At 42.5% G+C, this 13,934-nt stretch overlaps 1 protein-coding gene across 1 annotated transcript in view; it reads left to right on the top strand.

Annotated features, from left to right (window-relative positions):
• The window catches only part of LOC134742871 (serine/arginine repetitive matrix protein 2), a 66,556-nt gene that overhangs the window by 29,617 nt on the left and 23,005 nt on the right, over positions 1 to 13,934 (top strand). The window contains exons 4-19 of the mRNA XM_063676059.1: positions 79 to 187; positions 794 to 902; positions 1,373 to 1,492; positions 1,862 to 1,994; positions 2,258 to 2,336; positions 2,558 to 2,690; positions 4,837 to 4,945; positions 5,229 to 5,349; positions 5,534 to 5,579; positions 5,971 to 6,334; positions 7,810 to 7,902; positions 8,763 to 8,869; positions 9,350 to 9,453; positions 9,913 to 10,046; positions 13,120 to 13,300; positions 13,640 to 13,747. Coding sequence (XP_063532129.1) covers positions 79 to 187; positions 794 to 902; positions 1,373 to 1,492; positions 1,862 to 1,994; positions 2,258 to 2,336; positions 2,558 to 2,690; positions 4,837 to 4,945; positions 5,229 to 5,349; positions 5,534 to 5,579; positions 5,971 to 6,334; positions 7,810 to 7,902; positions 8,763 to 8,869; positions 9,350 to 9,453; positions 9,913 to 10,046; positions 13,120 to 13,300; positions 13,640 to 13,747 — 2,050 coding nt within the window. The remainder of the gene's footprint in view (positions 1 to 78; positions 188 to 793; positions 903 to 1,372; positions 1,493 to 1,861; positions 1,995 to 2,257; positions 2,337 to 2,557; positions 2,691 to 4,836; positions 4,946 to 5,228; positions 5,350 to 5,533; positions 5,580 to 5,970; positions 6,335 to 7,809; positions 7,903 to 8,762; positions 8,870 to 9,349; positions 9,454 to 9,912; positions 10,047 to 13,119; positions 13,301 to 13,639; positions 13,748 to 13,934) is intronic.

The following is a 13,934-nucleotide window of genomic DNA, read 5'->3' as shown; positions in this document are numbered from 1 at the left end:
TGATTCACCCAATCCGGAATCCTTGCTGATGTGACACTTTTGATAATGTAATGTAATTTCTTTTATTTTTATTTGCAGTATTTGAAAATAGTGAAAAGATGATCCTCGTTATGGAGTATTGCTCCGGGGGAGAACTGTACGATTACCTCAGCCAAAAGAAAGTATTACAAGAAGACGAAGCGAGAAGGTAGTTAATTTAATCATTATTAGTAAGTTTTTATAGGTACAGTCAAGGTATTAAATATCGATTTGGACAAAGTGCCAGAAATATGTATGTATACATGACCATCTTGCCACGTTATATTAACGCATTTACTGCCAACATTTTCGTGGCGCTACGCTTGAAGCCGATCCTAGCGATTTTCCGCTTTGAAGAGGAATATATTTATGGCAATTTGTTCGTGTCAATATTTAATACCTAGACTGTACACACAGCTGCTATAGCACTTTTGCGCGCGCTGTACAGACAAATACCCAACATCAGCTCATGTTTATTAACATAATGCTGTCGTAGCGATTTTGGATTTGTACATACATACATACATACTCCCAACTCACTCGCCTTAATGTTAAATAACCCCCTTAACCTCCCTAGAAAATTTTACTTTTAAATTTAGAATTGAATTTTGCACAACCGATATCACGCGAGTTTGCGTTGCGGCTCATGTACCATCATTAGTTTTTAATATTGTACGACATATGACAAGCACTAACTACGTATAACATAGCCTTAGCCTTACTTTACTATGGTCAATATGATGATGCTGATGATAAATTACAATTTGATTTTCAGGTTATTCCGTCAGATCGCGACGGCCGTTTATTATTGCCATATACATAAGATATGCCATAGAGACTTGAAGCTGGAAAATGTGTTATTGGACGACACGGGCAGCGCTAAGGTCAGTGTCATTCACAACTTAATATTGTCTCTTGGGTCACGGAACGGATAAATGTGCATTCATTTTATTTATACTTATTTCTAGTTTGCCCGCGACTTCGTCTGTATGGAATGATGATGATGACTGAAAATATTACTTTATGCCCTTCGGGCCTCAATCTATCTCGTTTCATCAAAATCGGCTCAGAGCATGAGGCGGTAACAGACAGATGGTCAGAGTTACTTTCGCATTTCCAGCGTGCCGTCCACTATGGAGCTTTAAATGCAGGGTTCGATGCACTCGTTAAACAGAGCTAAATGTTGGTTCTTCCATAGAAAAGATCGAGATCTGACCAGCCAAAATGTGTGAAACACTCAACATTTTTTTCGCGATTTCGAGGCTGGTATCATAATAAAAGTAACTCAGTTTAGCAAGTATAATCGTATTTGATACTCATAATTTATAATCGTGTGTTTATTTCCTGTTTACAGATAGCCGACTTCGGTCTGTCAAATGTGTTCAAAGAGACTTCACTATTGTCGACGTTCTGCGGGTCGCCTCTGTACGCGTCGCCGGAGATCGTTAAAGGGACGCCTTACATCGGTCCTGAGGTAATAATCAACGCAAATATGAGTAAACGTCATTTTATTACTTTTTTGAGAACGCTAATAGGCCGAATTTTGGAGTCACGCTGTAAAAATGAAATTATGAGTAAGGTTAATGTGGAGTAGACCGAAAACGTCTACAAGCTCTTTCGTCGCTTTTAACTCTTTGAGTTTGTGCACATACTCTACTTTCAGAAGGTCGGTAAAGCAGAAGGAGCGAAGCTCTTTCTTTCTGTGTCTGAGCGACGTACGTATACAAGTATGAGAGTTCTTGGCCTATGAATGTCTTCCCGGCAAAAAAATGTTATATAAGCCTCCCCTTGACCTTAATCCAAAAGGCATATAAAGATTTAGAACACTGATTCATGTGCACAGGTGGACTGTTGGTCGCTGGGCGTGTTGCTCTACACCCTGGTGTACGGCGCCATGCCGTTCGATGGCTCCAACTTCAAGCGGCTAGTGCGCCAGATCAGCAACGGGGATTACTACGAGCCTAAGAGTCCTTCCAGTAAGTCTATTTTCAGGTTTAATTTATTGTACACTACGCTTCATTGTGTATTATAGATATATTTTTTTACTCCTGTCGCCTGGGTCACATGTCACATGGCAGAAAAATAAGAGAAAACAATATTTGTGTATTTACATTATGGTTCTATGCGTCGTCTTGTGCCCACAGGTCTTGTTTATGTTATGGTTACGTCGATGTGATACCGTTTGATAATAAAAAAACATTTTTCGGGCAAGTATTAACATGGGACTTTACATTTACAGCCGCATCGCCGCTGATCCGAGACATGCTGACGGTGGACCCTCTCAAGCGCGCAGACATTGTGTATATTTGTGATCACTCGTAAGTATATCACGATAACTGAGTATATAATTTATGAGAGTACGTAAGATAGGTATAATCAGTTCCTCACGTTTATTGTGGAATAAAGTTTAATCAGTAACTAAAAATAATCAAAGCGACACGACACCAAAGACATGAGTAGGTATTTAAGTGAATTTGTTTATTTTTTATTAGCCCTTTCTATTGGCCGTAAATGTGCCTGACAAGGTATACGTTTACAGATGGGTGAACACGGGGTGCGAGACGGGCTGTCTAGAGATGGCGGAGATGCTGGCGGCCGAGACGCCAGTACGACTGGACCTGCTGCTCTCCCTGGCCCCGCCACCTAGCAACTCTGTCGTGGTGCCCAACGAGGTATAGTGCCCAGGGACAGATAATACAGGGTGAACACGGGGTGCGAGACGGGCTGTCTAGAGATGGCGGAGATGCTGGCGGCCGAGACGCCAGTACGACTGGACCTGCTGCTCTCCCTGGCCCCGCCACCTAGCAACTCCGTCGTGGTGCCCAACGAGGTATAGTGCCCAGGGACAGATAATACAGGGTGAACACGGGGTGCGAGACGGGCTGTCTAGAGATGGCGGAGATGCTGGCGGCCGAGACGCCAGTACGACTGGACCTGCTGCTCTCCCTGGCCCCGCCACCTAGCAACTCCGTCGTGGTGCCCAACGAGGTATAGTGCCCAGGGACAGATAATACAGGGTGAACACGGGGTGCGAGACGGGCTATCAAGAGATGGCGGAGATGCAGGCGGCCGAGACGCCAGTACGACTGGACCTGCTGCTCTCCCTGGCCCCGCCACCTAGCAACTCCGTCGTGGTGCCCAACGAGGTATAGTGCCCAGGGACAGATAATACAGGGTGAACACGGGGTGCGAGACGGGCTATCAAGAGATGGCGGAGATGCAGGCGGCCGAGACGCCAGTACGACTGGACCTGCTGCTCTCCCTGGCCCCGCCACCTAGCAACTCCGTCGTGGTGCCCAACGAGGTATAGTGCCCAGGGACAGATAATACAGGGTGAACACGGGGTGCGAGACGGGCTGTCTAGAGATGGCGGAGATGCTGGCGGCCGAGACGCCAGTACGACTGGACCTGCTGCTCTCCCTGGCCCCGCCACCTAGCAACTCCGTCGTGGTGCCCAACGAGGTATAGTGCCCAGGGACAGATAATACAGGGTGAACACGGGGTGCGAGACGGGCTGTCTAGAGATGGCGGAGATGCTGGCGGCCGAGACGCCAGTACGACTGGACCTGCTGCTCTCCCTGGCCCCGCCACCTAGCAACTCCGTCGTGGTGCCCAACGAGGTATAGTGCCCAGGGACAGATAATACAGGGTGAACACGGGGTGCGAGACGGGCTATCAAGAGATGGCGGAGATGCAGGCGGCCGAGACGCCAGTACGACTGGACCTGCTGCTCTCCCTGGCCCCGCCACCTAGCAACTCCGTCGTGGTGCCCAACGAGGTATAGTGCCCAGGGACAGATAATACAGGGTGAACACGGGGTGCGAGACGGGCTATCAAGAGATGGCGGAGATGCAGGCGGCCGAGACGCCAGTACGACTGGACCTGCTGCTCTCCCTGGCCCCGCCACCTAGCAACTCCGTCGTGGAGCCCAACGAGGTATAGTACCCAGGGACAGAATACTAAAAGTCTTTATTTGATTAACCTTGAAATAGACGGGTGGATCAACTTTTTTTTTTGTTATCCGGTCCCGTCAGCTAGGCGACAATAATAACAAAGTTTCACTAGACTTATATTGACCGGGATATAGACCGTGAGCGTGGGATCGGGAGCTCATAAATAATACAAAAGGTAATCACGGTCTATATCCCGGCCAATATAAGTCTAGTGAAACTAACCGTGAATTATAACATTTTAAACTTTCGCGGTTCGAATACATATTAAATCACAATTACAAACGTAACAAAATAAATTCGCGATAGACCCGTTTGTGATTTAACCGTGAATCATTCAAAACTCCAATAACAAAGTTTGTTAGAAGAAATGTTATACATACTACGTTCTACTAATATGCTAAGTATCCATTGTGGAAAGAGCTTACAACTGCCATAAAACACATGTTTGGCCTTTATAAGGCAGATGGAATAATATTTCCCACCAGATTTTGAACTTTATTTCGAAGTGATAGGGTACAATTTTGCATCATTTCTGGCACCCTTATGCATTATAAAGGGTTAAATACTATAAATTCAGGGTTTTAAGAGCGACTTAGGAGGTCGTAACAATGGGAACAAGTGACTAGAAAAAGTAAATTTACGCATATACCTTAACCATACAATTCCAAGGAGTCTTCATTTGATCTTGATTGATGCTGGTGCGATGTCGGGTCACTTGGATGAAAGTGAATAAGAACACAGGCTGGGCCCAGACATTGTTTTAAGAGGGAGCGAAAAAAGAATATATAAGATCTAGTAAGCAAAGAAACTCAAAAATACGTATTTTAAGATGCCGAAGTTAAATAACAACTTATTAAATTTACAGGGCGAACTGACAGCATCAGAGAGCGGCGCAGAACTCACAACTTCAGCCTCGATGGCCATGATGGAGCCCAGCAGCTCCGCCGAGAAGAGAATTCTTGACCTCATGGCCGGTAATAACTCTAACATACTTAATTTATTTAAGGTAGACCTTTATGTTACAATTAGTTTTGTAAATGGTCTACGATGCGGCATAAAATTGAGTTCGTAGAGGTTTTAATTCGATTTGTCGGGAGAGATTTGCACTGAAACAAAATGGAACCCCGAATATATACTATAACGAATACCAAAAACAGGATATCTGTCTCTTGGGTCACAAGTATTTTATGTCTTTCAAATTTCTATGTTACCTAAAACCCTTGAGTCACAAAAGTGTAATTTGCGTGATGATTTCAGAGGGCGGTGAAGACGCGATCAAGCCGTCGCCGACGCGCACCATCGTGGCCGACAACAAGCGCAAGCTCGAGCTGGCCGCGTCGGCCGCCGCCGTCGGCAGGAAGAAGGAGCGAGTGCACAGGTCATTCACCCATTACACTGTTCTACCCCAGACGAATTAATGACTAGTATTTACAGTCTTATTACCCCTGGCGACTGCATAATTACGTTTACACGTACCTATCCAGGGGCGATTGCTCAAATTTCAATTGTTAAATGATCACTTTATGTATAGTTGAATATGAATAGTTGTTTTATTGTTTCAGTTCGGCGAGCCTCGCGGGTGGCGCCGGACCAGAACTGGCACCGGAGGTTAGTACATACATAACTACATATATGTAAACTGAATGTGATATTAAATGTTGTTTTTATTGTTTGGAACGGATATTTTTTTTTGTTATTCCATTTTGTTAGCCACTTTATTTGTTTACTAGATGATTCATAATGGAGTAAGATTATACTACTATATAAATACTTTTTTCAGTCAATTTAAATGTTAACCCACGATTTTAATGACATAATAAACCGACTATGATAACGAGGGACAAGGAAAAGTCGGACCGTCCACCTGTATATTTATCCTGTTATAATATGAAAATTATGAAAAAATAATATCACATTATTTTACTTTTATTTGGTTAGGAAGCGAACAGAAAAACATAAATTGTAGTAAACGCATAAATAAATTAGAATTTATTTACAGGCGGTCCAACCCACCTTAAAATCGTCCGCAACCATGACGATATCGCCGGCCCCCGCCCCCACTCCCGCCCCCGCCCCCGCCCCGGGGGCACTCGCCAAGGACGCCACGCGGGAGATCACCAAGGCGCCGCCCGCACAGGAGCCGCGGGCCCCCGTGAAGCACAAGTGTTGTTCGCAGGAGGAGTCGGCCCCTGCGTCCCCCGCCTCCCCCTCGTCCCCCCCGTCCCCCGCGGCCCCCGCCTCGCCTAAAGAAGAGGTGTCGGCGGCGGCCGCGCAGCTGACGGGGCTGGCCATCGCGCAGGCGCACCCGCAGCCGCCGGCGCAGGCGCCCCAGCAGCCGAAACCTAAAAAATTCTCTATACCGGGTGATTTACTACTTCATCATACTAAATATAGAAAACTCTACAATTCCATTAATTTATTTCAGAAGCATACGTCCTTATTAGTTAGTAACAAAAGTTTACTTCCAGCTAGTGTTAGTAAAATCATAGAGTAACTTATACTAGAGCGGTACTGTTATAGTAAATTTTGTAACCCCAGTAAATTCACTGCCATCTGTCGACACACTTTAAAACTAAAAATGAAGATTTATCAAAATACGATAAAATGTATTTAAATATGGATAAATGAGTTTTTTTATTTGCATTAATTATTTTTATGATTTTGACCCATGTTCTTTTACTGATATGCGTTAAAATTGTTAAATAATAAACGAAACCGTCAACGCCATCTATACGACAGTAGGCCAAAACTAGTAGCGCCCTCTGAACGAGAACAAATTTTCTTGATTTTCGAGGCACGTTTTTTCCTTAGACTGTATCCATCTATTACGGAGTTATATCTATCTTTGGTAAAATACATACATATATCACAATCAATAAACCTCAGACGTAACCTTGTGAGCGATGTAAAAGGTTCCAGTGCTCCCGGAAGCTCCCCTGACATCGATCTGCGATTTAGTATGCCGTTGGAGCTGCCCCGCAACTTCTACACCACAGATGTCAGTCTATTACGAGTCGACTCGTATCTAAACGATTTTTTTTAATACTATTTTCTTTATTCTTTTGTACATTACTATATTTCGTAGAAAAGTTATGAAAATCGAAGTACACACCTTTATTGTCTCCTGAGTCACACATTTAAAAGTTTATACACTGCTTTGTCAGCCAGTGGACAATAGTGATCAAAGATTATAGTTTCGAGTGGAGGACGAATTTCCAGAACGATTTTTTAACGCAAATAAAAGTTGCATCTGTTTTGATAGATTTTGTTTCGTAGGCGACTATAGCCGATAGTAATTTGCCGGTCTTCAAACTTGACAAGTCTTTTTATCGACAAACACTTTGAAAAGAAACTATTACTTATGAAACCAAAATAATATAAATACTGTCCTGGCTATATAATAGCAAAGAGGATAAAATAGAATAGAGCGGTACTGTCATAATCAATTTTGTAATCACAGTAAATTCACTGCCATCTATCGACACACTTTAAAACTAAAAATGAAGACTTATATTGACCGGGATATAGACCAAATCAAAACTCTAAAAATGAAGATTTATAAAAATACGATTAAATTATTTTTTATTTGCATTAATTATTTTTATGATTTTGGGTTGTGGACACACGTTGAAATTTATAACTTAATCTAGTTATATAAAAATATTGTTACATATTTATTTACCCTTTTAAAAACGAGATATAAAACCCAAAACGTATACTTTCATTCACGAGCTTATGAGTAAAACTATACGTTTTGTGTTCAGTTAAAAATGAATACTTAGCCAGCAATTGCCCCTTTCGCGGCTTCGAGAATAATGTGCGTATTGATGTTACGCAGGCGGCAACGTCGGCAGCTTCAAGGAGCAGTTCGAGCGCCGCGCCTCGCTCACGGCGCCGGCGCCGGAACACAAGCGGAGCGTCTCCAAACCTGGTCAATATTGGTTACATCTTATATCCATATGTGCCATTTTCAACCAAAAGGGAACTTATTGTCGGTTGTTAATAAGGCGCTATTTCCATATAGCTTCAATTCGAAATCAATTTTATCGACAAGCGACAATTGGTTGAAAACGTCACATATGGTAATTAATTGTATAAAAAACTCATGTTCCCCTAAGCTTAAACTAGGTACTTTATCCTCCTAAACGTCACTTGCACCATCCCACTGACCCGGGGTTAACTGGTTAAACCGTTAACCAGTGTCAAATTGTACTGGTAACCATGGTAACTCCAGGTTTAACCGGTTAACCCCGGGTTCGTAAATGGTGCAAGTGGCCGTGGCTCGGCCTGTCAGTTGTTCGGAACTGTCAAATTTTTGTTCTAAAAAGACCGATATCGTCCGGCGGACTGATAGTCAGTGGGCCCCATTAGTCTGATAGTAATTTTTGCAGTTTTAAATTTGGAATTTTCCATCATAGTCGGAGTTGAAAATTCGATTTGATTTTGTCCTTTTAAAAGGACATCGGGACTTATAATTCTTTACAAAATTTTAACAACGCCATATTGTGAGCTCCTACCAGTGTGAAATCTATCTAAGAATCTGTTCGATCTGCTCGACACGGTTGATTAAAAAAAACTACTCTCAAATCACATAGTTAACGTGTAAAATCATGTGTCTCTCTTTTTCTGTTGCGGGTTAAAAAGAGATGGACAATATTGAATTCTAGGCGTCCATAGGCTACGGTGACTGCTTACCATCAGGCGGGCCGGATGCATGTTTGCCACCGACGTGGTATAAAAAAGATTGACGACATGAAACATTTAATAATAACCTTATTTGTTACCGTATAGTGTCGAAGATCGCCAAGCCGAAGGCGCAGAGCGAGGACCGCGAGCTGCAGAAGAGCCCGGACAGTGGCTCCGTGAGACTGCAGCAGATCGGGATTGAGCCTTCCTCGGTAAGTCAGTTGTAACTTTATCGGCCACACTATAGAGTTGAAGATCGCCAACCCGAAGGCCTAGAGCGAGGACTGAGAGACATCGAGACTTACCGATGTGGCCAACCATCATGGAAAAACCTTGGAAATTTAAAACGCTTAAAAAAATTCAGCAATTTAAATGTTATGTTATAAGTTTGTGAAGGTTTACATAAGTATTTTTATTTTTTCCGGTGTTCAAACTATATAAATTATGATTACAAAAATTTAAAAAGAATCATGCATGAAGCTAATGGAATTTAGATAATTTGAAACCTTCGAAATGTAATCATAATAATCATAATCATTTATTTGCACATAAAAAGGCAATATGTCCAATATGGGGGCATATAGGCAATATTGGGGGTATGCTCTCTGGTGATGATGATATGTTAATGAATGTTGTAGGCGCCGGTGTCGGAACTGCCCGTGCACGTGCACCAGCACCAGCACCAGCACCAGCACCAGCACCAGCACCAGCCCCGCGGCGGCGTGCTGAAGACGGAGAGCGAGCCCAACCACGGCACGCCCCTAGACCCCGCCGTGCTGCTGCAGGACGCCAGGAGGTATCCGTGCATTGTTCATTGTGATTAATACGAGGCACACGAGCAGACGAATCGCCTGGTGGTTAGCGATGACACCCACAACACCAGAGGGGTTGTAAGTGCGTTGCCGGCGTTTAAGATGGGAGTACGCTTGAAGGTTTAAAGGTCGTATCGGACCGGAAATACTGCGGGCAGTTCATTCCACAGTTTAGCTGTGCGAATTTAGTGTTGACTATATAAATATTTGGTCTCTTCCGATAATTAATTGGCCTCGTCTACCTAACTTTAGCCTTTAATATATGTGTGGTTGTTAAAAATCGTCGGATTCGAACCGTACGCCGAATGCCGCAGAAAAAACAATTATTGAACGTCCGTGCGATCCGTTTCGGTTACTCACTTTGCTTTATATCGTTTGAAGTGAATTATATCCGCATAGAATGTAATGGTTGTTAAACGCTCACCGTGTACCGTTCCTTGCAGGAGTCTCCAGAACTCGATGGCCAAGCTGGAGGAGGCCCGCGGGGGCGGGGGTGGTGGTGGGGGTGGCGGTGGGGGGGGCGAGGAGACCCGCCGCCGCGCCGCGCGGGACATCATCTCCACCGCCATACGGACAGGTGCGTAGCTCTACCTACCTTGTACCATTCAATCAGGAACTCTACTAGTCTGACATGCTTGGAAATAAAAGAAAAGAGGAAAAACTCACTGTCTCGGGCGAGAATCGCGATATATCAGCCCCCGGCTCTATAAATTAAGCTACCGGAGAATCACCCGTTGATAGCGAATATTTCCACCGCATCCCTCATATGCGCCTTAGAGACTTCTACCGTAAGAGTATTACACTTTTTAAATGGCTACCGGAATTCCAAGTCATATTGGAAATTCACCAGTTACGACTTTCTTGCCCGAGCCGAGACAGTAAGCTTTTCCATTTCTTGATGCCATTTCTAACCATTGTGGTATCGTTTGCAAACTTTTCTGCCATCTACAAAATATACTTTATCCAGTTTGGTAAACCAATTTGTCAATAGAAATAGGCGCGAAATTCTAAATTGGAAATAAACCCTATTAATAAGTCCAGTTTGGTAAACCAATTTGTCAATAGAAATAGGCGCGAAATTCTAAATTGGAAATAAACCCTATTAATAAGCCCCTACATTTTTTTTATTTACCGATTTTGCTATGGTTGTGTGCTTGAACAGTAGACGACACAGGCTGGTTTAAGAGCTTAAAATATAAGGTCATTTATTCCGATTTAGGCCATAATTATGATGTCAGACTTCATGGCCCGATTGCGGGTTTATATTTCTAACTTATATCTTTTTATTTCTTTGGGATCGATAATTTTCAAATCACCACTGCTATGCGGATTTGGATGAACAGTCACAGAACTTGAGTTGCTTTTATTATTAAAATTTTATAATTCTGATATTCACAATTTCTATCTTGATTGATTGTAACGATTTTCAACTGCCATTTTATTACACAGCTCCGTTACATCATCTCTCTCCAGATTCTTTAGACGGTAAATACTATTAGTTTTGGATTGACAGTACGAGTATGTTTTCCTACTTAGGCATGTTTTATATGTGTGTTTGTATCCTAGCAACACATACTGATACTACATTCTCTTAAGGGGCCCACTGACTATCAGTCCGCCGGACGATATCGGCTTATCAGTTCGGAACTGTCAAATTTTTCTAACTGACAGGCCGATATCGTCCGGCGGACTGATAGTCAATGGGCCCCTTTACATTACATCATACCCAAACTACACCTTAGTTTAGCATTATGTTTAAATAGGTTTCAAGTGTATTAAACCAGATATATATAAAAAAATCAGTTTACATCATTCTAAATAGATTTACCTCCTAAACTTAGCAGACCTTTGTCATTGTTTTTTGTTTCTAACAAACCCAACGATTGTTAATGGCATATGATAAAGGCTTGTGCATACCGGATCGTGTGCGTAGACGGGAACGTGCGCGTTGTAATATACACATTGTTATGAGTGACGGCACACCGCTTGCGTAATGTGTGCGTGCACTGCTCCAACATTTTAAATTAAATTAAATTAAATTAAATAATCATTTATTTTCAGGCGTGGCCCATAGAAGTGTTAGTAACAAAAAACTTAAATACTAATGTTAAACAGTACAATTAATTAAAACCTACCATGCAAATCAATATACTTAGAGCTAGGACTAGGACAATACAATACCGGGTGAGCCGTACACACCTACATAAAACATTTACTATTACATAAAACATTTACTATTACATTAAAATTTAAAATTTGACTAGTATCACAATCACAAAAACATGTCAATAATCAGAATAATTCATAAAATAGCAGCGAAATTATACATATAAAATTAATAAAATTACAATTATTATATTATTTAATCAGATTTGGTCAATACATTAGAGTATAAATAAATTAGAAATTAAACAGAATTCAATAAGTGTTATATATTTAATAATTTATAGATAATTCAAAATTAAAATTGCAATTAAATTGTCCAATGCCTTTATCACTAACTATCATAATTAACGAAGCTGGAGTGCAGACCGATCCATCTACGCGTCATCGGTGAGTCCCACCTCCCAGCAAACACACTCAGGATGCTGCTCGGACTCCGTATCATCCTATCGAGCAGAGAGGCACAGCGTTTCCTTATAATCGCATGGAAGCCATCTCCGCAAACATGCCCGCATACATTTTAGCGCACGCGCACGCGTCCACGTCTTCATACGTAGCCGGTGCGCTCTGGCCTTTAGATTTGTCAGGCATATATGAATTAGAATATAAATAAAGAATGTAAAGTAATACCAAGACTGAATGGGATTGTGGTTTTTGATACATGTTGAATGTTAAATGTCACCTTACCAACATTTACTTTCTTTTAATTGTAACTGGTATGCAAGTCACAGATGTCAGGGTACGTCCTTTATATTCGCGTCATGATAACATTTTATAAATAAGGGCCCGGGCCACCGATCGTCGCAATTTTTTATAAAGTTCAATAAAATTTTACTGCATGGAAAGTGTAATATTGTAGAATAAGAGCTGCGTTGACCTATTTTATTAAAAACCATAGACTACCTTTGTTCCGTCTAGTGCCTAATTCGTATGTTGAACCTTAGAGATCTAGACTGCTGAGTGAAATGATACGAGTGGACTGTGAACACTAATTTTAATTGCCAGTTACAAAGATTAATCTTAGTATTGACGCGACGCGACATGTGTCGTTCCGCGAGCCGTTGTTTCGAACGGGTTTGTCGCCAACACCTTTTTTTAATTTGACAATATATGATGTTATTTTTATTTATAATTACGAGAGCTCTACATATATTCAAAAGAATTGTGTCCATTTTTTAAAAATACATTTTTGTTCCGTTTCGTTACTGTCACACAAAGTATATTATAAAAAAAGGTAACTGAATGGGAAAAAAACTTAGACATATGCCCGTTTATTGATAAAATAGCTCGGCTACTATAGGTGTGCTTCGCCCTAGATAAACGCACACGCGGTCGTGATGCCAGATCGTTATCGTACCGCAGTGATCTCTTAGAAGCATTGTTCGAATACGGCCGTTAGTTGTTTCGCGCGACGATGTCGAGGCGACTGGATTTGTGTAGGCAATTTTAAAGAAAAACTCATTGAAAAGCTTGAATGGTGTTCGCAGGCAAACCACCAGTGCCGTACGGGCGCTCGTCGTCGGCGGGTGTAACCACGCTGAGCGGGCTGGCGTCGCCCGGCACGCCCGGCACGCCTAGCACGCCCGGCCCGCCCGGCACGCCGAGCACGCCCGGCACGCGCGTGTTCCGCACCGAGGCGCAGCACCGCGTCGAGGACCACCGTCCGAGGTATGTCACACGTCCTATCGCCTCACAGTACAACGACGGCGTACTAGTTTGCGGTTGGACATGAAAATTTGCCGTTTTTCGACGATAACTTTTTTTATCGTCCTAGCAAAACAATACGAAAGTTTGTAAGGATCTCGGGAATCCGTTCATCCCTCCTAAATTTTACAATTATTTGTCAACACCCTAAAAATTTATCATTTAAATCTAAAATTTTATATCTAACCACAAATATGACGTCGTTTCACAGTGTGCTTGATAATAATTACTGATAAAATTGCCTATTTCGAACGATATTTTGAAAGAGTTCTTAATTAGTTTTGTATTTGTACGATGTGACAGGGGCGTGTCGGTGGAGCGCATCATCCCGATCGCCGTGGCCGAGGAGGCCGCGCCCCCCGCCCCCGCCCCCGCCGCCGTCAGCCGGCAAACTAGTCACCCACCGTTGAGGTAACCTTCCTAACTATTGTTGTTGGTTATTATCATGTTATTTAGGAATCTGATTTCATTTTTATTTTAAATATATATTCAGTTAACTACCTAGGTACTGACTCCTGCTCGCGACGTCGTCGGCGTGGAATGATGATGATTGATAAAAACTATCATTATGTCTTCCCCGGGCCCCAAGTTTCTTTTG

This window comes from Cydia strobilella, chromosome 7 (assembly GCF_947568885.1).
Source record: "Cydia strobilella chromosome 7, ilCydStro3.1, whole genome shotgun sequence".
Lineage (NCBI taxonomy): Eukaryota > Metazoa > Arthropoda > Insecta > Lepidoptera > Tortricidae > Cydia > Cydia strobilella.
This window is presented reverse-complemented; position numbering and strand designations above follow the sequence as displayed.